Here is a 23,693-nt window from a genome sequence, read left to right on the forward strand (position 1 = left end):
CAAACGTCACTCAGTAATCAAACTAGTCGATGTCGAATAGGAGACTCACTGGTCCCATATACGTCGGCTATATCCCAGATAGCGACGCCACGGTCTGCTCGTCAGCCGGTCCGTATGCTATGGCGCCGATACCTGATAATGGAATGAGCTACGCATATCGATCACGGAGTCCGAGTAAGACTCACCCATGGAACCGAAGCCGATGACGCCGACGAAGGGATTGTTGCGGAACAGAGGTCGAGTCGGGTGTTTAAACATGAGGACTGAGAGGCAGTAGATCCTGAACGATGGGATGTACATAGCAATCCTCGCCGCGTCATCGTTTCTATGATCCCTCAACTGGAACTGTGATGCCCAATGCCTACTTGTTTACTCGCAATGTACATACACTACGTACCAACAAGTGACAGCGAGGGAGGGTTTCTGGCCAATGGGGCTCTTGCCGCACGCCTTGCTTTCGATTACGGACGCGCCGAACGTCCAAGCAATCCCGCAGCGGCGCCTGTGTGGACAATGAGCACTGAATGGCTGAGGACGCCATTGCTGCAATTTGGCAAAATCCTAGTAAGTGATCATTCGAGCGGAAGGTCCATACTATTCGTGCATACCTCGAAATTCACCTGTGGTGTGTGCTTCGATCGCGAGAGGCTCCCAACCGTATTGGCGCCCGTGACACGACATGCACGGGCAGTTGCATAAACCTTGACAGGCTTACATTTCGTAACTTCAGACAGTATAGCAATAGAACACTTTAAGAATACCCTTCAACACGCACTCAGACCGGCTTCAGTCACACTCAGCGGGAGAAGCGACTAGGCACGGTCATTGACATCGGTGAATGTCAACACACTGCACAGGACCACGATGATACCGTCCCAAGGGATCTATGCAACCCTCCGAAGCTTATTTCGGTGCTTCTTGTGGGTCTTCAATGCGATGTGAGCGACACGTACTAAGATAGAAACTGGTACTCTACTCACACCTGGCCCGCCGTCCTGATCAGCGCTTACTCTCCTTTCCACTCGCTCAGTGGTATACTGTCAAGACCTAGCATCTTGAGATAGAAGTCGGGATAACGTGAACCATGCATAGGAGTGGCGTCGACGGCAGTGCGGAGCTCTTTGACGTCTTCTGGCGACAAGACCACTTCTGCCGCCTTGGCGTTTTCTTCGAGATGCTCGACGCTCTTGGTGGAGATGACAGGGATGAAGTCGGGATGTTCGGCCAGGATCCATGCCAGCGCCGCTTGTCCAGGGGTCGCCCCGTACTTCTTTGCCACCTGTCGGAACTTCTCCACGAGCGGCAGGTTTTTGGATAGGTTCTCCGCAGACAGCCATGGCAAGAAAAATCCGCGAATGTCGCCCTCTCCGAAGTCTCTGTGGGATGTGTAGCTGCGAAAGTGTCAATGCGACTTGTTCATCAGCGATTCAACATCTACTTGCCGACCAGTGATCAGTCCTACGCGGGTGTTAGCGATTTGCAGCAGAGGACTCGTCTTCCGTGACTTACCTCTGCCAAGCGCGGAGTAGGCCGTTATGCCCACACTAGCATCGCGGGCAGCTGCTACGAAGCCAGACGTCTCAATCCCGCGTTCGAAAGGGCTAAACTCCATCTGGCAGGCTATGACCTTTTCGCCAATGCCGGGGAACGCTTTCGCTCGTCGGAGGTGATCAATACTACATTCGCTGAACCCGATGTATCTGATCCTGCCACTCTCCACAAAGGGCCTGAGTGTTTCTAGGACAACTGGAGCAAGAAGTTGCGTGAGCGCTGCGTCCGGACTAGGATCATGACTCTACCTTCGATAGGGACCTTAGGATCAACCCGATGTTGGTATATCAGGTCGATGTAATCTGTTCGGAGTTCTTTCAACGAGTTCTCAAGCTGCTGTCTGATGTAAGACGGTGTGCTTGTAGGGCCTCTCTTGTCCAGGTCTGCGGGCATCACGGCACCGAACTTCGTTGACAAAAATATCTCGGATCTTCTTCCGGTTTGGGTAAACCAAGAACCAATGGTGCGCTCAGCTATCGAGAGCCTTAGGTGTGAGCAACGATTAGAGGTACAATCACAATCACGTACTTGTCCCATATATGTCGGCAGTGTCCCAGAACGTGATGCCGCGGTCGGCTGCAGCGGTCAGCACGTCCATGACCTTGTCTTCGTTGCTCTTTCCGTAGAACCCGGCCAGCGCTGCAGACCTACGTTCAGGACGTTCGCAAATTGTAGCAAGAAAAGTGGAACATACATAGGACTCCCAGAGCGATTGTACTGACATGAGGGCCGCCTACGCCGAGCTGACGAGTCGGATATTTAGACAACGCCATTCCCAATCTCCGTCGTTGGTGGTGTCGTCCTCGTCCTAAGTAGGCAGCTATATATTGCTACGTTAGATACCTAACGGATGCACCAAAAGTGCGATCCCACTTGCTCTTCCGGTAAGCGACTCGCAATCAATGGCTTATACATGCGAGCGAGAGACTCCAGTTTCAGATGTCCGCTCAGAAGCAAGCAAGATTGCATGACGAGCTCTGTATGCAGGCTTCGAAAGGACGGTAGTCTTGGCGCATAGGTAACGACTCGCCGCGCGGCCCGTGCTTCGCGATACCATCTGAGCCGGCAAGTGAGGTAGTTTAGGTGTCCGCTACGCGGGCGAGAGCCCCGCAGTGTGTGCGGGTGGCATCTATCAAGGATATATGCCAATGAGAGGATATAGCCCCATGGATTGGTACAAAGGAAGCATGACAGCGTATTGCCTGAGGACCACTGTTTCTTCAGCAATAGTCATAAGAGAAGGCGATAGACTACTTACCGAGCCCTACTCAGTAGATCTACAAAGAGTCGAGATTGACAAGTCCCACGCAGTTATGTCTCCGATGCATAATCCCCGCACGCACCGTCTGCTGGGGCTGAGAGTCAAAGTCAGGACGGACAGCTTGTAGCGACCAGAGGGAGGTAGACCAGTCGAGGCACAGAGAGATTAAACATTCTGAGTCAGCGTCCGGGTCCGGACGAGCCCAGCCTCATCCTGCGACGCGCAGCTGGGAGTTTGAGTGCCGTTGCACGGGTCAAACATAGAGCCTATGCTGGGTCTCCGAGGCCGACAGTCACAGCGAGCAGAGAACGGGGAAGTGCGCACAGACCAGGAATTTGGTTGCATAGAGCCCTGGGAACGCGCAGGAGGTTGTACGCAGCAAGACGCCGTCTTCCGCCGCCCCGTTGGGACATCGCAGACGCGCAATGGCCGAGAGAAGATAGGCCTGGAAGCGTGTCTATCAGTCACTCGGTTTTGGGGTAGCTCTCTCGTGCGTGTGATGTTCACCATAGCGGCGTGCCATAGGGTGATCTCCAACTGTATTCAACGTCAATTTCAAAGAACGCATGGAGATGCAGGGCGAGGTAGTTGCACGCAACTCTAATTGATGGCAGCCTATGGACATCAGCTCAACTGACGGACGAGTCTACACTTGGCTCATACACTTACCTGGTAGACAGGCGGCCTTCGACATAATATGGCAACCCATAGAAGTCGACCATGCGGCGCTGTCGCTGCCTATCAGCTTTTATCCCGCGGACAAACTTCTTTTGGAGGGTCGACTGGGCTCTCGAGTTCAATACTTCGCGGAATCCTCCGCATGAGAAGCGTCAGTCTGGAGGATCGCCGTACAGGTCGATTCGGCCTCAGCTCTGGCATACGGTTGTACTTGCGGGCCTACGGTGGCATTTGTTCCGTTCATGGTACATTCGAGTGAACTGACCAAAAGGAGTGTCAGAGGAAGTATGCCTTCTAGGAAGTCAGAAGCTAATGTAGTCACTTACGACTCGACATGGTTCCCCATCTAGGCAGGAACGCGAGCTACACATTGGCTTGCTATGATACCCTCGAAAAGTCGAGGCAAGTCCTAGATATCTCAGCAAGAGGCAAGTAGCATGCGTTCATCGCCCGTTTCCGTGAAGGCGGTCAAAAATACATATTGGTGTGACGGTGAAGACCTGAAGTTCAGTGAACCACAATTGTCATTGACAAGTTAACGAACGTCCCGGACACTCGCGGATGAACGCACCATCGTAACTTCCGTGTTCGAAGGGAGGCAACTTGAACGTGCGCCGCTATCGCCAGCGTCGCAGTCGATGCCAACGCTGGCGGCGAAAACGATCTGGGACCGCCATCACGTGACCTGACGCGTCGCGACGCGTCTCTTTCGCTGGCGCCCCTATTATAATTCAGTGTTCCCAAATGTTCATGAGGCTTGGCTCGCGGTACCGCATCTTACATAAGAACTTACGATGGGATATATTTTTATCTCCAGATTCTCCACGTTCTTTAATCATTTCTGCTCCTCCTGTATCGCTCTTCCATCAACTTGAAGCTGTCCCGTGTCAATCTCCTGTTGCATACATGGTTAGCTCAAAGGTTATAGTGCGTTCGAAATCTATGGAACGTTCGGAAAAGCGGATACGGATACGCTATGCATAGGGGACCCAGGAACGGTGTCCCGCCTGTCATCAATCCTGCTACCTATCGGCCTCCGAGGTATTCGGAGTAGCCATGACATCAGCCATAGCAGAGAAGTGGCACAGACTTCAAGCGAACCATATAGAATTGCCCCACAGAGTTGTCCACCAATCCTCATCGTCATGCATATCAGAGGGCGGTTTAGCTCTGATCCTGTACGCCTTCTCTCCCGCTCTCATGGCTTGCATCATTCCGCAAACGAGAGGGGCACGCATCGCACACAGGGAGGCTCGGGACGGCTCAGTCAGGAGGCATGTCCCATTCCGGAAGAGGTTCGGCGCCGCGCGGGAGGGCAGGGCCCCGAACTTAGGATTTTGACTAGCGCAGTGCGCCCGCCACGCCCCCTGAACGGAGCCGATCGCAATGTAAGATCGCTATCTCACTTATGACGGATCGGGACGCGCTGACGCATTCCCGTTCCGATCTGGGCGGATTCGGGGTCCAAGCTCAAGGGTCGCGTATGCCAGATGGTCACGTATGATGGGCAGACGTGATATGTCGAGACTTGATGACTTGTGCCTACGTATGGCGTGGGTTCCGCGTCTGTTCGGTCTCCGCTCATTGTGGTAGACTCACATTGCACAAAGAATAACAGCATGCGATTGTCCTCATTAGGCAGTATGGTAATGATGCGTGAGCACCACACTGTCTTCCATCTCCTCAATTATGCGAAGACGACGCAGATGATCCGCCTCCGCGCCGGGACTGTACACGTACGAATGACTGCGAATTATTAACCAGCTGACGAAGACTGCACAGACATTATCAGTACATACAATCACTGCAACCCACCACCACGTTCCCTCAGTACCAATCCCATCCACCTCGCGCACCAGGCCCAGCGACACGCCTAGATCGACTCAGGTCCAGACTCTGCCCTCCTGACGCATCTCGATAGGGCGGTATACGCACCGCCAACGCGATTCCGGGGTGCTTGGACAACCGGGTCTTGACCGGGTCTGTCCGTAGCTGTATTCCTAAGGCACTGAATGGGGGTGGATCCGTTAACTCGGAAGAGGGGTTGTTGATGATGGTACCGTCGTGGTGGTTGCTGCGAGACGGGGAAGGGTTCTACAGAACAACGATACGAAGTGGGGCCCAGAGCACAGAGCAGGGCGTAAGAAGGACAAGATGACAATTGGGAATGCACGCGCAAGTCATATATCAGTTGACAAAGCCGAGCGATGTATGTAGCAACCCACACACCGTCGCACGACGACAATCAACACCTCTAGCAGTGAGACCCCCGTAGGCAGATCTGGCCAGCCCAGGAATGAAAAACATTACGTGACGCCAGGGCCAAGCGAGCACGATCGAAATGTGGGGAACCCTCGCTCGGATGCAGAAGGAGCGACCAGGAGGTCCCTCTGAAGGGGCAACGATCTGATCAGAACAAGGAGATGCGTCAGTCTTTCGAGACGTCGTGGTGGCACACCCTCGAGATCGGAGGTGGCTGAACTGAGCAGCCTCGCGGGTTGTACCTACACGTATGGTCCACCGTCTTCCCGAATGACAAGAGAGACGTAGACGACAACGGGGGACAAGGACGGCTGCGTCTACACTGGTCCAAGGTACCCCCGGCATCCTGATTCCTGACAGCCTCGATCGGACCAGACACTCTCAGCGCACCTCTGGGCCATGACCACCGGTTCGTGCGCTACGGCATTCGTGTTGAAGCACATACCCGGAGGGACACGGATTTGGATGTTGGATCCGTGCGAGGTAGCACCGGCATTGACAGCGCAGCCGTGGTCCGAGAGCGCACGCCCATTTCGGAGACAGTGCGCGCGGTGAGGATGGGGATGAGGTGGAAGGTGCACGTGGAGGATGGCCGGCGACTGGGCGGGTACTGTACCAGGTGCAAGGTGTGCATGTTTTGGCGCTCCGTGGGGATGATGATGCTGTGGGTGAACGTTTAAACGATCATACAGCTGAGGATGCAAAAGCAACGGATATGTAGACTGAGATATCGATAGGCTCAGCAGTGTACAGCTTTGCGTCGGTGTGTACCGTACCAAGTATATCCAGGCTTCTACCTCAAGAGTATGTCTCCTGAGTACAAGGAAGCGTATGGTATCCACCATTGCGAAGGAACACAGTCAAGCAGTCTTTCATAAGTTACCCAGGTCCCACCAAGTGGAAGTCGAACGCGCAGTGGGATAGCCAAACGCAGATGATCGTCACTCCATACAGCACTAGCAGTAGCGTCGGCGATAAGAACACGAGAAACGCCGAGTCGAACCGTTCTGGAGAACATCATCTCCACAACCAGGACCGACGTGAACACGAGACCCATCAACGAGCGTGCATGTCGAGACGTCATGGCGAAACATCATTGATGCAACGCCAGGGAAGGACATATGTTGGTGCAACATACGCACGATGTAACGTTGGAACGAGCCTATATGTATTTGCACAAAGTCAGGCGCGAAGACCCGACGTCGTCCAAGCCTGATCCAAAAATACACAGTCGCTCGCATTGCGTCGTGTGCTGCGCCGATGCTCAACGTCAACCCTTCCGTGTGCCGCCGGCAGCTTCGCGACTATCTCGAGCGGACCACGAGAACCTTCTCATACCGCAGACGGCGAAGAGCGTGAAGAGTCCATGGCGTCGACGGGATGAGTATGGGATTAGCTAGCCCTCGTGCCCGAGGCAGACGCTTCATTGCTTGTATCCTTCGCGAACCTTCGCTGGCTTGGGAATGCAGCCCAGGAATGGCCTGCGTGGGATGACGGACGCAATACATCAGCGAGCATCATCATCTGCTACCGCATACAATACCGTCATGGTAAGGGACGGTGTTTGGGAGGCGGGAAGCCCAGAACGCGCGAAGAACAGCCATGAGAATGCGCGAAGCCTGGGGTTCGGAGAAGCGGAACACGAAGAAGCGTTCCGGATTGCACAAGTGGGCCGTTGAATGCGCGCGAGCCTGAGATCCGCCACGTCGCGGACGGTCACGCGCACACCCGTAGCACGTAGCGCGTAGAGCGCAGATGGCCAGTCAACCGACCAGTGGAAGCGGGAGACGCAGCGCGTACTGTATACACCCAGCACGAGAGCATCGTGACCCCAGAGCGATGCTGTCGAAGAATCCAGCAGAGGCTTAGCGTCGATGTCGGTGGTGCCGTAACGCCGCAGCCGCGCGCTGAGTACTGAGTTCCGATTTCTAATTCTGTATGTATCGCATCTGCCGTCGACCTGCGTTGGACAAAGAGCTTGACAGAAGAACGCCGAGCAGCCCAGCGCAGATTCCCGGGAGGTCTGAGGACGTTGCGCAATCTCCCCACGCACCCTGCAGGGACTCCCGAGGAAGGCCCTTATGAACCAGCGAGTCCGCGCGCCTCGGCGTCGTATGCCACCGCCAGTGCGCCTGGGGACGCGCCTAACCTTGTGGCCGCATCCTGATGGGCCGTATTGCGCGCGATTGGTAGCATGCCTGCGTGATGAGCGGCGCCGTTGACGCTGCGAGGTGCCGTAGGGATGCCAGCATAGAACAGAACTGCGTAGTGGTTCCTAGCACGCCATGGCCGTCAGCGACAGGAAAACGCGCCACAGGTGGTGGTACCGGCGCAGCGAGGGACCGACCCCATATTGAATGTTGCCAAATTGGTGAGTAGCGTGGGGGGACCAATCCGCGCAGAGGCTTGGAGCCCGGGACGGTGGCGATTGACTTCAGTCTGCAGCATGGGCCTGACCAGGTTCGCGGACGCGAAGGAAGCTAGCAGTAGGTCACAGCCAATACAGCTAGCATACTGCAGCCCCCGTATCCCGCGACATGGACGTCTGTTGACTTTACTTGAATGGCCGTATCCGCCCGCCGCAGTGGGCGTGAACGACCCGGCGACGCTCGCTAGCTGTATACGTAGCTCGATCGAATCCTGCTGGAAGGTCCAGCTGTATCGCATCGTCGACGTCGACAGAGTCAGCAGGTGCGTAACGTCTCCTGGGCTGCTGGTACGCTGGATGGGGCAGAGTGTGCGCTACCATCGAGATCGCGACGCCCCGTGGTCGGTCAGCCGCCTCGGCGGTTGGAGCGCCTCACATTCGCGGCCAGGCTGACGGTAAAACGAATGGTTGGATAGCTAGGATGCCAGTTGCCCGGGGGCTGAGACCTCTTCCTCAGTGCACTGGCGTGCCGAAATGCAGACTGTCGGCGGCGCATGAACTTGCAGAGTGAAGGGACACCCCACCGGATCCTGATAGTCGCACGAGTGAAGAGGAGACCTGCGGTACTTGTGAGGAGCATCGAAGAATGCGGAACGATATAACTATAGAGCAAGGGACGCACCGCGCATGGGCATCGTCGCGACGTGGACGCGTTGACGACGTGCAGCGCGGGTCGACGCGACAGCCTGCTTACCTTCGCGGCGTGGACACGTTGGCTTCCCAAATACGGGCGAATGAGATGCGATTGCGCGGAAGGCTATCTGGGAGAAGGATTCGGAGAAGGCGCGGGGGTGGCGCAGGACGATCATGGGCGGGAAGCTTGTCAGCATGGCGGCGCGGAGCGTGCACCGAACGAGAAGCCAGGGCGCGGGATAGCGCCATGCTCGCCGGGGCCGGCTCGGGGCGGTGGACCCTGTCGGCGACGACTCGGCGTGCTAGTCTGCTGCGATGGCGTGGAGAGTGGTGGATCCGCTGACTTCTCGTCCTGATGTCGTGGCGTCGTTGCTAGGGGTTGACGCTGATGCGTTCGGACGCGTCACTGCCCTGATGGGCGCGCGGTACCGAGAGAGGAGGGCGCGATACGCAGCGGGCGAGCGCGCAAGGGGCGGGTGACTGGGCTGGGGGCGGCTGGGCGGGCGAGGGAGAGCCTCGTGCAACGGTGAGGATGACGGTTTGATGGGGATCCGAGGCGGACGATAAACGGAGGCTGACGGGCGAGGCCAGGAATGGAGTGCGGGGCCCGAACGGGGGGATTGCAAATTAGCACAGCGGACGATCGGCAAACCGCGATTGGCTGGTGATGGGGCTGGCGGGCCAGGGGGGCGGAGGCGCGGGGGCTGGTGGCTGGGATGGAGGTCATGCGCGCGCGGGTGGGAGCGAAGAAGGGCGCGGCGTGCCGTACACAGGGCAACGAGGCTCACAGAAGCTCGCGCTGGAGGCTGCTGGAGGCTGTCCCACCGGCCAGCCACCCGCCAGGATGCGAAGGCGCGCACCGGCAGCCTGGATCCTGCGCGCGCTGGAGGCGGACGGTCACGTGGAGATAAGCACATCTCAGATCCCTCTTGAATGCGGTTATGGGCGCCTAGGCGGGTCGGGGCTCGCCATATTCAACACAGGCCACAAAGGCCGCTGCGTCCTCATCACTCCCCTACCCTGCCCGACCTCCTCCATGTCCTCCGCCGCCGCCCCTCCGCCCGCCCCCGCCGTCCCCAACCTCGACGACCCCGCCCACGTCCACGGCCTCGCCTACGCCCCCGACTTCCTCGACGCCCTCCCCGTCCTCCACCCCCGCCCCCCGCCACACCAGCCCGTCCGCGCACTCGGCGCCGCCCAGTTCTCGCGCGTGCATCTCGACTACGTCACGACCCACGCGCCAGACGGTGTTCTCTTTCCCTTCCTCCACGGCCTCGAGGGCGACAACCAGCAGCAGAATGGCTTCTTCGCAGCTTCTCCGCAGGCGCACACCGTGCCGCGCTTCCGCGGCCTCGTTTGGGTCGCCTGTGATGACGACGTGAACATGCTTCCCAGCCCGACCTCGAGCCCTGATCCGGACACGGACGACGACATTGACGACGATTCCTCGAGTACGTCTTCGCTCGACAGCCTCGGGACCATGTCCATGGACATCGACGTCGACGTCTCTCCGAGCACGCCCATGGAGCTCGACTCGACGTTCACAGACTCGATCTCCGACAACTCTGCCAGCCCCAGCGCGAAACTGGAAGAGAAGCCACTCCCGTCCGCCCTCGACTCGCCACCTCACCTAGCAGCACCCTCGCTCTCTGGTCGTGCGCGGTACCCGCCATATACAGCCCCCGCCGTGCTCACCTCAAGCTTTCGCCCGCGCGAGCTCTTGCACCTCCGGACAAACGAAGACGGCACCCTCTCGTGCGCGTTCGTCGAACCGCGCGTGCCGGACGGGATCAGCCTGCGCAACTTTGGTATCCAGGTGGTGAGTAGCTTCCTTTGGCCCCATATGACCACGTCTTCCGTGTCTTGTTACATTGCTCCGGCTTGTCAAGTTCGTTGCCAGCTTCGCGCTTCCTTTGTCCCCGGCCATTGTCCGCCTCCCGCGGCATAGGCGCCTGTGGGATGCGTCTGCGCGACAGCTTCCGCGGCGCGTGAGGCAAGGCGTGATCTGCGCTCGCCCAATCCGTTCGCATCCGTCGCCGGGCCACTGGCGTCCTTATCTTGCTGCCACCATCTGGAGTACGCCCAGTGCCACTTTGTGATAGACATTCGCGCCCCACTTCGCTGGGCTCTCTTCACCGCTACGGGCGTGGTGGCGCCGACGGGGATGGTCTAGCGGTGGTCTCGCTGTGCAGCACGCTGCAGACGCAGTGGCGACTCTGCACTAGTGCGAGGGGACGAGATATGGGGTCGTGCGCGGGATGCAGAGGCCCGGCTGATGTCATCCTTCTCCCATGATGTGCGTGCAGAAGTGGTGTTGCGTGATGCGAGCTGTAGCTGAGTGCTGCGAGGAAGTCGACGACGTCTGCGTGTACATTGACCGGTCGCAGGAAGCGCGCCTGGCTGGCTCGCACACCCATTCAGTCGTGCTGCGTACGTTGGGAGAACCGCTGATCTTGCTGGTCGGTGTGGGTGTGAGAGTCAGTTAGCCTAACTTCTGCGTTCGGTGCCGGTCAGGTGGCCGGTGGGCGTGGGCGGGGCGTGGCGAAGTCGAATGGCCGAAGTCCCGTCTGCACCTTCTTGCAGGCTCCGTGCGTTCGGTTGACGAGAGCACACGAGGCGGATTTGGCTTCCTCGATGCTGACATCCGGTGGCGCGCTGTGGATAGCCTCCCAGTGCGCGCTCGGACGTATTGTGCCGTGCCATGAATACAACTGTTATCGAATGGATGCTGATGATGGTTCCTTCCGCAGCCAATCTATGCCACCCTCTCTGATGTCGTCGTCTACTCGCCGAAGGGTGACACCCGTGCCGCCCTTGCGCTTGCGGAGAAGTTCAAGGAAGCAATTGAGGCCAAGCGGGCGGAACGCAGCGTGCGGTATGGATGCTCGATGGATGCACTCGTCGCGTACAATGTCTTCGTGCTCGACGCGAGCCCAGCCGAGATGGCGAAGGCCCTGCCGCATCTGCTAGTCCGTATCGCGGACGTGCCACTTGCGCACACGGACGGGACGGACGCGCACACCGAAGGCGAGCCAAGAGACGCACAGTCGGAGGTCGAGTACCGAAACCGCTTGTTCAGTGTCAACACGGTCGACTTTGCGAGGCGAGAGAAGGAGGAGATGCGCGACCTCACGCAAGCGTCGGAGATTATCACGATCGCCGACCCAGAGATGTATGCGGAGTCAAAGGCGGAAATGGACGCGCTTTCTGGCTCGACGCCCGCTACCCGATGGAACCCAGCTGTCGGCCAGATCTTCCTGGGTAACGTGAACGATGTGCCGATCCCGCCTGATCGTCGACTCCGCGCGCGTCGCGCGAGATCGGTGGCATCGCCCTACGGAGACGAAGAAGAGGACGATGGCGACGAAGTGTTCGACTGGAGGACGAACGACCCTGCGCATGGGCTTGGCTACGATATCTGCATCGATTGCCAGGACTTCGCGTCTTTCCCGACCGCCGCGCATGTCAAAGCGGCCGAGGAGCATATTGAGGCGCTAGAGAGACGATGGGTCGAGCGATGTGTCGTCGAGCTCGGGCATGTCTCCCAGAAGGACGCAGAGCAGATGTGCATCCCGCTGCGCCCGCCACCGAGCGCGAACGCGATCATCCACCTCCCGTTCCCAAGCTCGCCCACGAACACGCCTGGCTCGATGAACGCGTTGGTGCCGTTCATGCAGTTCCTCGAGTCCCTGCTCCAGCCTCCGCCCTCGATGACCCTTGCGCAGGCGAGGGCGCTTGTGAACCCACCGCCGATCGAGACGTTCCCGTCGAGCTTGGCTGGGCACCGGCGCGCGTCGACGTCGGGTTTCCACCCTAGTTCGCTCCCGCCTCCGAGCTCGTTCCCTGCGTCGTTCTTCCCCACGTCGCCTGTCCCGTCCGCATACACGCGGGCTCGCTCGACCTCTGCCACATTCCTGCCTCCATCGCCGCCATCGTCCAGCGCGTCGACCTCCTCGTCTGCTATCTCGTCGCCTGCCCCATCCCTCTCGTCGTCTGTTGCCACCTCTGCGACATCTGTGTCGACGGAGACCACCCCGCTGCCTGCGTCGTTCCACACGCGCCCGATCAAGATCCTCATCTTCTCCGCAGACGGGTACACGGAGTCGAGTGTGCTCGCGCTCACGCTGCTGATGGCGTGGCGCAAGCTCTCGCTGCCCGAGGCGTACCTCTGTCTGCAGAACGAGAAGCGGAGGTCGTTCTTCGTGTACACCGCGGACGTCCCCATGCTAAAGCGGATCGAGACGAGGATCGAGAGGGAGCGCGAGAGGGGGTGGGAGAGCATGGGGCCCGGGATCTTCCTTGGGTTCGAGAAGAAGCAGGAGGAGAGCGTCGAGGAGGTTCAGAGTCCGCTGGATCCCGAGAACTTCGGCGAGATTGCGCACAACGAGTTTGCTCCCCTCAGGCCGATGGCGGCGAAGTCGGTCTCGTTCGCGATCCCGCCGGCTCCGCAGCCGGCGATGACCGCTGTGACTGTGCGACCTCTGAGGACGCAGTCCGTGTCGGATACGGGACCGCTGCAGGGCGAGAAGGACGCGAGTGGGAGGCCGAGAGCGAGCACGATGCCTGCGCCGCGTTCGCCACTGCCGTCAGGACGCGACCACCACGTATGGTTTAACGACCCGAGGTTCGACGGGAGCTTCCCGAGTCGAGTGCTGCCGTTCTTGTACTTGGGCAACCTGTGCGTGCTTCCATTCCGTTCATTCTCAGTGTGCATTGTTGACGTTGGAATGATCATTCAACAGGAATCATGCTACGAACGCGTACATGCTTCATGCGCTTGGGATCACGCACGTCGTGTCCGTTGGCGAGTGCGCGTTGGTCCCTCCGCCGAATCTGGAAGCCTCTGCTTCCGCGCCGTCGTGTTCGTATACGGGCCCGTCGTCACATGCGCAGTTCATCCCTGGGAATGGTCCGCGTGGCCAAGGCTCGCTGTGGATCGAGGAGCGCGAGGGTCGCATCAAGGTGCTCGACATCAAGGGCGTATGCGACGACGGCATCGACACCCTCGAGCCCCAGCTCGGGCCTATCTGTGAGTGGATCGACCGGGCGAGGGAAGAGGGCGGCAAGGTGCTCGTACACTGCCGTGTGGGCGTATCGCGTAGCGCGACTGTCACGGTGAGTCGTGGCGTTGAATGTTCGTATGCGTCGATCAGTCAACTGACGCATTTTCTAGATCGCATACGTGATGAAGCACTTGTCCCTGCCACTCGTCGATGCGTACCTCATTGTGCGCTCGCGCCGTCTATCGGTCCTCATCCAGCCGAATATGAGGTTGCTGTATAACCTCCTCGGTTGGGAAGTCAAGCTCGCTCGCAAACGTGCGGGCGACGACGTTGACAAGCTTCGCGTTGAGCTCGCTCGCTGTCTGAACTGGCCATACCTCGCCAAGGAAGTGCACCTGCTCAACCAGAAGTACCTTCAATAAGGCTTTCTGCTATTACTCGTCCCTTTCGCCGCGGAAGGTCTTTCGGACGTGTTTGTCCTGTTGTACCATGGACTCGACTTTCATTATGTAGATACCCTCTTCCGGCTGGCAAAACCGACCCATCATCGCTCGCCCGGCACGCTTGTCCATCAGCAGCACCCCACGCAAACTGTATCATATTGTAGCAAGTCCCGGTCCCGAGTATCATACCACGCTCCAGTCTTCTGTGCATTCACCTCCACTCCTTCTGTACCACCCATCGGCTGCGTTCTGGATCCACTGGCATCACCACCCCCATCTCCGTTTCATGTTCGCGTCTCGTCGTCGTCGCCGGTCTGCCTGGGTCGAACTGCGTTTGTGTGTACTTGTACTGTATCGAACTAGATGCGTATACGCTCGCTTTTTAGTCTGCGGTTCGGATGTACTTATGTACTTGCATCGTATCGTACGGTATAGCCTCACGTAAATTCAAGTGTATGTGTGCATACTCCTATTTCAATTTGGCCGGGTGTAGATTGGCTTTGGCGCTTACGTGGTGGCAAACGTTTCAACGACCGCTCGTCATGCACATGCTGCCGCGGCTCTCTTGTGTTCGAAATGTCACCAGCTACTCTCCCAGTCAAGCTAGTCAAGCTTCAAGCTTCAGCTTCGGGTCTCACACCATCCTAGGCATTCGTGCGACGTCGACCGGATAGCGTATACCAATGACGGGCTGTGTTTCTGATGACTGACCGAACAATCGTCCTCACAGGCTGTCACAGCAGTCTCCCGCATCGGGACGCGTGCAATGGACTCGACGCTAGCAGAGGCAAGGGCAGCTTGCATACATGAACATCTGACGCACGTCGTTCAAACGACGTTCAAATACACAGCATTGCGCGATTGTTGTCGATGTCATTAGTAACACCGCGGGCAAACCAGGTTTTTCGGGCTCCGAAGATGCCAATAACATCGGTCCTCCATGGGAACCTTTTCGGAGAGCTTGACTGACTCCGAAAATGCTCCTACATTTCTCATGTTCGTAGCATGTTCGCCGAAAACACGCATGTTCGGCCTCCGAACATGCTGAAATCGGCTGAAACGCATCATGTTCGCAGCATGTTCTGACAATATTCGGAGTCCGTAAAGGTTCCCAGGCGGGACCGATGTTCGTAGGGGTTTTCGGAGTTCGAACAACCTGGTTTGCCCGCGGTGTAAGAGGTTTCCATCGTGCATGCTACGCTAGTAGTAGTACTGATCTCCACCGTCACTTAGCTACTCAACACAACTCTACATCTGTACGCGACGCCGAGGGATGCACCGAGGTTTGTCAGCTAGAACTCTGCGCCTGCGTTTGTAAGCAAGGCGTTGTCCCCTGAGCTAAGGTTCGCTGTATGTAGATACGTGATTGTCACGTACTGGGCACCACTTACATGCTCATAGCCCAGACCTGTGGACGCCTAGATGATGTCCATACATTGTGCTGATTCATCCTGGTACTGCGTATTGGGCGAATCGCCCAGGAGAGGACGGAGGATAAATAGGCAGTGAGTTCTGATATGTACTACGTATCCATAGCAGCTCCCTCACCGCTCCAGCTGCAGATTGAACGAAACAAGATGTCTGTAATTCCGACGATACAGAAAGCACTCGTCCTCCCCGCGAAGTACGCGGAATACGCTGTCCGCACTGTCCCCGTGCCGAGGCCCGGTCCAGGACGGCTACTCATCAAGGTCCGCGCCGTCGCGCTCAACCCCGTCGACTGGAAGATCCAGAAGAACGGAATCCTCTACCATGAGTTTCCCGCTATTGCGGGCTCGGACATTGCAGGAACGGTGGAAGAGGTCGGCGAGGGCGTGCAGGGTTTTGCTCTCGGGGACAGAGTGTAGGTTGCTTCTGGGCTCGTAAGGAATCATGTATGTTGATAGGCTCGCCCTTAGCATCGAACAAGGTGCCTTTACAATCCCTACTTCAGGATTTCAGCAATATGCCGTCGCGAACCCAGCTGTGACAGCGAAGGTGCAGTCGTCTGCTTGTCCACTCAATGACTTGGCCGCTCACGGATCTCTTAGATACCTGACGGCCTCTCCTTTGAGCAAGGGGCGACTATCCCCGTGGGTCTGATCACCGCGGCTCTCGGTCTTTATACACGCGGTCTCCCTCCGGGTAAGGAACTCGACCATGGTAGTGCAGGTCTGCAGGCACCTTGGGAAGAAGGCGGGCGAGGAAAGTACACGGGAAAGCCGTTCTTTGTCTTCGGTGCTGCGAGTTCAGTAGGACAATTTGGTACGTGAAATGTGTACCGTCTTTCAGTTGACCCACGCTGAGCGAGCAACACCACGCATCGTATAGTCGTTCAGCTAGCTCGGCTCTCGGGCTTCTCGCCCATCATCGCGACCGCCTCTCCGCACAACGCAGACTTCCTCCGCTCCCTGGGCGTGACTCACGTCTTGGACCGCAAGCTCTCACTCGAGCAGCTCCGGGCTGAGATCGCCAAGATCACGAAGGAGCCGCTGGATGTCATTTACGACGCCGTCTCCCTTCCTGAGACACAGCTGGCCGCATACGAGCTGCTGGAGCCTGGAGGGACCCTAGTGCTGGTCCTTTACTCCGCTATCCCAGCGGAGAAGCTTGCGTCCGAGCCCAAGAAGCGCGTGGTGAAGGCGTATGGCCAGGCGAACTTCCCGCAGGAGAACCTTGCCGTTGCTGCAGTACTGTACAAGCATCTGACGGCTTGGTTGGAAGAAGGGGCGATCAAGGTGAGGCACGACTGCGCTTGTTGAGTCGACGGGGAGCTGATTGTTGCTCGTGTTACGTCACTGAAGCCCAACCGCGTCGAGGTACTTCCGGGTGGCTTGGAGGGTATCCCCGAGGGGCTGGAGAGGCTGAGGACGGATCGTGTGAGCGGCGTGAAATTGGTTGCGCGTCCTCAGGAGACAGCTTGACCTCACTAGCCAAGCATGTCGAGTTCACCAACCATTTTGTGTATGAACTGCCATGCGCTTTTGGGCGCATGCGATCGCGTTGAATACGAAGGCCTATATGTTGTCTGTCGGTATTGAGCACGGAAGCCTGAGCGCTCAGACGCCGCGCTCTAGCGGCGAAAGCAGTATACGTAGCTGTCGGATTCGGCAGCGCACATTGTCAAGCGAGTACATATTGGAATCTACGCAATCAAGCGAGCCTTTGGGTTGCGCAACACGTTGATAGTCATTAACGCGGAGTTGTTTTGTATCCTGAATCCCGCCTGCCTATATCGACTCGGATATCCCAGCCTATTAATCGTAGTTCAGCCTTCATGTTTCCCTTGTGGACACCAAGGGCCACGTCGCGTCGTTACCAATTTGCTGCATACTCCGAACGATGAACGGTGAACGAGCATGGGCGTAGAGCTCTGAAGAGGCTTCCTGTCAAATGTGCGCTAAGTGACAGGCAGTCACGTCTCAGTAGAGCGTGACATGCGAGCGTACAGCAGTGGCTGCCAGTGTCGCGGCTGATTCGAACTCGGGCTATCTTAAGCTGTGCTGCTGTTCATCTACCGAATACTTCAGAGTAATCTTGCGCCGTGGTTCCCCAGTCGCAGGGTCAGACTACCGGAGACGATGGAGACTGAAATTGACACGTAAGTCACTTCGGACTGATCGTTGGACGTCTCGTAGTTTCTCAGTTTGCCACAGCTTCCGCCACTTGAACACCGATGTTCTTCTGCAGGTGTTCGAGCACCTACGGCCTGACCGCGACTTGCGCTCATTGTCCATGTCGTGCCGATGGATCCGACAAGAAAGTATGGATGTACTCTTCCGAAGCTGTTTAGTCATCGTGAAGGAGCCGCTTTGCGCTGAGCGATTCCTTCCGCAATCTCTGTGGCCCTACGTTTGGTGCGTGGTCTGGACAGATCGACGTATACATTCATTCAACTGACAAACATATGTGCTTCAGTCATTTATCTCTGAGAGACGATTGCCCTGACAAATGCGCCATGAGCCCTCTGCGACATCGTAGACATGAGCTCCGGTTCACCGAGGACCCTTTGCTTTGTGGCACTATGGATCCCAGGTTCCTCAAGACCACGCTGCAGGCCATGCCTCGCATACGTTCGCTCTACCTGGCCTTCTGGTACCGGGAGATACACGGGATCGGGTGGGATAACTTGGAAGCTATCCTTTCGACGCCGCTGCTCCGCAGTGTCACGGTGGAGCAGTTTCTTTTCAGTCCGCGACAGGCACCAATGATAGAGAGTATCGAGCGTATTGCCCCGCTCACGACGTTCCGATTCAAACATCGCGTCATCCGCGGGGAACTTCGTGATTACCCGATCCAGGAAGCCACACTTGGGCTGGTCATCGGGAAGCTGCGGCATACTCTGGAGTCCCTTCTACTTCCGAGCGAAGTAACGCCCTTCAGAGCCCTAGCGAGTAATCAGTGGCCTCGCCTCAGGGAACTCCACCTCATGGGTGAGATCCATTCGGGTCCAGACATTCCTATCCCATTCGTGACCCTGTTTTCCGGAATGCCCAAGCTGCGCACCCTGAAACTGCAGCTTGCTCTTCCTTGGGGCATCGATCGTCAGATTCTACAGCTATGGCCGAAGGACTACGAGGCACAATTCCCGTGGCAAGAACTCGATGATCTCACTATGTCATTCCCATGCTCCGAGGATCAGATCTACTCCCGCCTTCCCCGGACCATGCAACGCCTCTCGTTACGCTGCACCCCGTATTATCACTTCAGTTCATGGCGACGGCATCCCCTCTTGGTCGCTTCAGCAATGCTGGAGATTCTCTCGAAGGTTGACACGCCGTCCCTGAAACATCTTGAACTCGAGTATCGCGCAGACGCTGCGGAAAATGACCTCTTGCTCTGCTTAACCCAAAAGTTTCCTCGGCTGACATCTTTGGAGATACATCGCTTCCTGCCATTCGGCGGCGGCGGCCTGACCTTTGTGAGTTGGCGCCTGATCATCACGCTTGTGGGTAGACTTTGAGCACTTCCGAACAGAGTGACATTGCGCTGCGGGTAGCAAAGCTCAAAAGCCTGCTCACGCTGCGAGCTTACTTGGACCCTGGCGAGCCTACTGAGTTTACAATGCTAGAGCAGACTGCGGCGACTCTAGCCTCCAAACTCGCGCGCCCAGACTTCAAATTGTGGCTATTGCGCATGAACGGCAGTAGTGGCCGTTGGTACCCCTTTTGCCTAGCAGCTGAACAAAACACTGATCAGGAAGCACGAGCGGAGATTGACCTGTCGAACAATAAAGTAAATACGTTGGTCAGGTGTTTATCCTCGCTTTCGCTGACCTTTTTGTCAAGGGCAAGGGAATCGCAGCTAGCCTTTTTGAAGAATGATTATGAGCTTCTTGGTCAGGCTGTCGATCAATCTTGCCTTACTTTCCACGAGACTTTGTCTTCAGGTACTACCCGGCTTCGCGAAACAGACGAAGAGCTCGGCGTAGCCTGAGGGTGCACGCAGTAATGTATATTACCTTCTATGTTATCGAGTGCAATCGGTACTACGAAAGGCACTTGCCGATGGCAGAAGAGAAATTGTGTGCGTTTTGGTAAGACTCATGTTCCGATTGCAGTGATTTCATCAACTGACTGATGCTTCTAGGATCTCTGAATTCTTGTTAGCTTCTCAGCGTCCTGAGGGTGCACGCAGTAATGTGTATACCTTCTATGTTATCATGTGCAATCGGTACTACAAATTGCACTGTTGTTCTGTTGTCGAAGGAGAATTGTGTGTGTTTTGGTAAGACTCATGTTCCGATTGCAGTGATTTCATCAACCGATTGATGCTTCTAGGATATCTGGTTTCTTGTTAGCGTCTCAGGGACGTTGTGTCACCGGTGGAGGAGTGCGACACCTTGCGACTGGACGGCGTGGCTGGCATGCGTGGCATCTGGACGCGTGAGTTACTTGAACCGCTAGCCGGCAACAGAAATTTTCTCATCTTGAGCAAACCTTCTAGAACTCATGTGTAGGTCGTTGTATTCATACCATGATCATGGTAACGTATTGCTACAGTTCACCTGACATCCGAGAGGTCCCGGCTTGTGAGTGCCAGGTGGACACCGTGGTGCAGAGATAAGAGCCAAGGCGACAATCCGGGACTGTCGCGGTATTGTCGCTCATAGATGTGATATACGAGGATTAGATGGCTGACTACCTACTGTGTCAGGAAACTCGGCGCTGGCAGTCAAGTTCTCATAAAAGGGCGGACGAAGAGGCCATTGAGCGTCAGCCCTTGACTCCATCGACAGCAATGGATGCTAGCGCTACCTATTCTCATGGCTGTCATGACAATGCAAACGTTGACGAAGTCTCAGTCATTGTAATGGCGCTACAGCCTCCTCCACCGGCATCTGCCTATCAGCGCGTGAGTGGCACCACCGTATGTCTCTGTGAGCTATCCACCCTGACATCCCGAACTCTGTTCACTTTCTCCAGGCAACATGGAGGATGCAACCTGCTGCCGCATCAAATGCCTCTAATTTTCCGTCCCGAGGGCTAACTGTAGCAACAAGCCTTGGGCACAATGCAGCAACTGATATTGACCGCGGGGAAGAGCATGGCGATACATTGTCTCCGAGTTTGTCTAGTCCAGATACTTCCACACAAGGTCTGCGCACGCCAACAGTGAGTCTTCCCACCGTCATTCAGTTCTCCAGTAGAGTACTCACGAGATTCCACGTTAGGATTCACCTGACATCTCTCACTTGTCATTGGAGGAGAAGGAAGAAATCAAGGATCAAACTTATTTCGGTAGAGAGCGGGCAACTCGCCCCAATATGCGTACTATGCACGTTGAGTCGTCGCGCAGACGTGCAGACGTAGCAATGGAGGCTCGATTGAGATCCATTGATCAGAAAATGCCCGTAATATGTACGCCGTCACTGGACATTCACGGGCTAAATCACATGGGCTAATTGTGGACCACAGCGCAAGGCTACGGAGTATTAGTCGTATGTCTCTCTCGGGTCAAGTGTCTTCTACTATCTAAATGTAGCAACTCCACCGTTGCAGGATATACTTCGAGATGAAAGGGACAAGAGTTCCGGTCAGACTTTCCTACTCCTTATTGATCTCGGTGCGCATTATCACTTCGATTGCGCGAGTGGAGCCACTCACCAACGTGACTTTATCTCAGGATGTGACGATACGTGAGTGCAATATGAACCATTTTCCCCATTATTGGACGTGACTTGATGATGGTACAACAGCTTTGTTATGGGAGAGGGCTTCCTGCAAATTCAGCAGGGTGGCAATAACAGAATGGACCCCCGAGTCGACTGGGATAACGAACAAATCGTCGAAGGTTCCGCCCATACATTGATGCCACACAACTTTGATCCTAGGCTCAGTGATTCCGAGCTTGAGAACAGGGGAAGAATTGGGCAGATTGCATTTACAGATAATTGTGTTGCTCGTAGGTTGTCTCTCCCAACTCGGAAGAACTGGTTGACCTGTTGCTGTATTCTATCTGCAGAGTTGGGACTACTGGAAGCCAAGACATGCATGTTCCATTGCTACGACTGGACCCGTGCAGAGACAACTTCAGTGCACCTTAAGTGGGACTTTGGCGTAGCTTTTGCTGTCAATGAAGGGCTGCTCAATGATCCAGCCGAAGGAATCCTTGGCGTAGGCCTAAACCAGTAAGGTTACTCCACGTCTTTCCTGTTCAAACCGGCTTACGTGGGGGTTCATTTTAGTTCCCAAACTGCCTACTATAGCACTCGGCGACGGAATGATCCCAATCCTCCTGTGAGCACACTGATACGCCAACTCTTCTCACGCACGTGGATCCAACATAATATAGAGTTTTCTGGAGGTGATACCCAACAAATTGAACCGAGTCTCACCTTCTGTGAGTTCGATGCTTGCATTCTCCGAGTCTGACAGCTGCTCAAACTTAGTAACAGCAACGCAAGGAAAATGTATCCATATACTTTGCCATTCGCTTGGCTCCCAGGGCTTACTATCGTGAGCCTGGTATCGTCCGAGGCAGTAACCTGATGTACGTGGTATGTCCGCTACATGTGCTTTATACTCACGATAGCGCACAGACAGTCATGGATTTCCTTCAATGGTTGGCCCTGCAAACGGGAGCCCCGATGGAATGAGCGTAAGATCGTCGTTTGTGGCGTGGATCCGGAACCCAGGGATTGGTCGGTCTATCTCAGGTCTATGAGGTTCATGCCCATGGTGGATCTGGAGTCCCCACGTCCCCGCTTGACAACAGCGCCCGAATATTTGCAAGCAAAGCTGGATTTTGTGGATACACGTAGACCTCGAGGCCTGTGCGTGATACTCGATACCGGTGCGGAACTCCTCTTGATAGACGGTAATCTTCACTTAACTGAGCATATACATGCTGTTCTAGGCGCTAGTGTCACCCGTCTTCCGCCACCGTTCTTTCAGAAACTATATCATGGACTATTCAGATTCAAACAGAATGACCCCGTTGGACCCAACGATGCGGAGCCCGAAGCATGGGTTTTGCCTGCCTGGGTCAAAGACAAAAGGATCCAGATCGTGTACGAGTTCGAAGGCGAGGGCGGCCAGCCTGTCACCATTTATGGGCCTTTCGAGAGATTCTTTTACCAGCATAACGTCATGGCGTCGGGCAACCCCATGGAGGCTTTGATTTATCAACAAGATCCATCTTGCGACTACGGAGTGTTTGGATTGGTAAGTACGCGATGGAATCATTTGATACTGTCATTGACTGCTGTTCATAGAACTTCTTCCAGAGCATGTACGTCTCTGTACATAAAGCGCTGAACGGTTGCCACTTCGTCCAAATGGCTCCACAATGGCCCGAGAACATTGAGTCCGACCTGCGTGACTACGGAGTCCCGGGCATGTAGGCCACTTTACAGCCGCCCTTGTATTTGTATCGCACCGCACGTCAATGAATTGGATGTAGTCGTTCGTCTGATGATACACTGACTTCAGACTGTTTGTGGGCTGCACGTCGATTCCACAGCGGTACTGAGTTTGATTGCCTTCACGAGGTCAATACAACTTACTCGAATGGCGCGGGCGAGTGCGTCGGCTGTCGACCTTGTGATAGCTCACGACTGGCGAGAGACTGTGCGATGTCAATAATCATTGACATCGCATACGACTTCAGTCATATTATGGCGAGAGGTTGATATCTTCAGTTTTAGGAGAGGACGAACAGATCAACAAGGCGGAAATCCGCACGCCAAAACACCGACCCTGCAGAAACTTTGCTACCGCAAGGCCTGTAATAGTCCTCTTCTCGTGACAGAAGGTACGCCGTTTTCCGCCCTCTGACTCACGAGTGACAACGCCGACTCGGGTCAGTCAGACTAGCATACTACGCGGATTGGTCGCGTTTAATTCAAGTTTGCGCTTTTGCATAAGTATGGACACCACGGCGCGCTAGTAGGCTATGTGGATAGCAAGAACGTCTCAGAACATACGTTATTCAGACTCGGTGATGAGTGCGAG

The 23,693-nt window shown here is 56.1% G+C and overlaps 6 protein-coding genes across 6 annotated transcripts; 5 read left to right on the forward strand and 1 right to left on the reverse strand.

Moving 5' to 3' along the window:
• Window positions 1-816: 816 nt before the first annotated feature.
• Window positions 817-2,535, reverse strand: C8Q71DRAFT_371496 (NADP-dependent oxidoreductase domain-containing protein). Its single transcript, XM_047918131.1, has 8 exons — window positions 2,425-2,535; window positions 2,246-2,371; window positions 2,080-2,190; window positions 1,800-2,024; window positions 1,510-1,746; window positions 1,443-1,458; window positions 981-1,391; window positions 817-926 (listed from the first exon to the last, which is right to left on the reverse strand). Exons 2-7 carry the CDS (start codon window positions 2,322-2,324, stop codon window positions 1,007-1,009), a joined length of 1,053 nt encoding a protein of 350 aa, XP_047773589.1. The 5' UTR covers window positions 2,325-2,371; window positions 2,425-2,535; the 3' UTR covers window positions 817-926; window positions 981-1,006.
• Window positions 2,536-9,849: 7,314 nt separating this feature from the next.
• C8Q71DRAFT_717030 (uncharacterized protein) lies at window positions 9,850-14,238 on the forward strand (the record flags this gene model as incomplete). Its single annotated transcript, XM_047921136.1, has 5 exons — window positions 9,850-10,728; window positions 11,361-11,504; window positions 11,564-13,491; window positions 13,556-13,928; window positions 13,987-14,238. The coding sequence occupies 5 exons, from the start codon at window positions 9,850-9,852 to the stop codon at window positions 14,236-14,238; spliced, it is 3,576 nt and encodes a 1,191-aa protein (XP_047773590.1).
• A 1,155-nt stretch (window positions 14,239-15,393) lies between these two features.
• Window positions 15,394-17,402, forward strand: C8Q71DRAFT_786487 (chaperonin 10-like protein). The gene is made up of 7 exons (XM_047925136.1): window positions 15,394-15,609; window positions 15,661-15,764; window positions 15,822-16,102; window positions 16,158-16,236; window positions 16,290-16,503; window positions 16,570-16,976; window positions 17,043-17,402. Exons 3-7 carry the CDS (start codon window positions 15,837-15,839, stop codon window positions 17,160-17,162), a joined length of 1,086 nt encoding a protein of 361 aa, XP_047773591.1. The 5' UTR covers window positions 15,394-15,609; window positions 15,661-15,764; window positions 15,822-15,836; the 3' UTR covers window positions 17,163-17,402.
• Window positions 17,403-17,668: 266 nt separating this feature from the next.
• On the forward strand, window positions 17,669-19,936 carry C8Q71DRAFT_371990 (uncharacterized protein). Its single transcript, XM_047918134.1, has 6 exons — window positions 17,669-17,839; window positions 17,895-18,095; window positions 18,157-19,159; window positions 19,216-19,473; window positions 19,527-19,774; window positions 19,828-19,936. The coding sequence occupies exons 1-5, from the start codon at window positions 17,820-17,822 to the stop codon at window positions 19,560-19,562; spliced, it is 1,518 nt and encodes a 505-aa protein (XP_047773592.1). The 5' UTR covers window positions 17,669-17,819; the 3' UTR covers window positions 19,563-19,774; window positions 19,828-19,936.
• A 348-nt stretch (window positions 19,937-20,284) lies between these two features.
• C8Q71DRAFT_372053 (uncharacterized protein) lies at window positions 20,285-21,304 on the forward strand. The gene is made up of 3 exons (XM_047918135.1): window positions 20,285-20,592; window positions 20,664-20,852; window positions 20,912-21,304. Exons 1-3 carry the CDS (start codon window positions 20,371-20,373, stop codon window positions 21,140-21,142), a joined length of 642 nt encoding a protein of 213 aa, XP_047773593.1. The 5' UTR covers window positions 20,285-20,370; the 3' UTR covers window positions 21,143-21,304.
• Window positions 21,157-23,159, forward strand: C8Q71DRAFT_786505 (uncharacterized protein). Its single transcript, XM_047925137.1, has 10 exons — window positions 21,157-21,303; window positions 21,364-21,376; window positions 21,437-21,642; window positions 21,703-21,868; window positions 21,926-21,977; window positions 22,033-22,080; window positions 22,136-22,230; window positions 22,280-22,533; window positions 22,597-22,904; window positions 22,955-23,159. Exons 3-10 carry the CDS (start codon window positions 21,444-21,446, stop codon window positions 23,081-23,083), a joined length of 1,251 nt encoding a protein of 416 aa, XP_047773594.1. The 5' UTR covers window positions 21,157-21,303; window positions 21,364-21,376; window positions 21,437-21,443; the 3' UTR covers window positions 23,084-23,159.
• Window positions 23,160-23,693: the final 534 nt, after the last annotated feature.

Source organism: Rhodofomes roseus (assembly GCF_022264815.1).
Source record: "Rhodofomes roseus strain CIRM-BRFM 1785 chromosome Unknown C8Q71scaffold_32, whole genome shotgun sequence".
NCBI lineage: Eukaryota > Fungi > Basidiomycota > Agaricomycetes > Polyporales > Fomitopsidaceae > Rhodofomes > Rhodofomes roseus.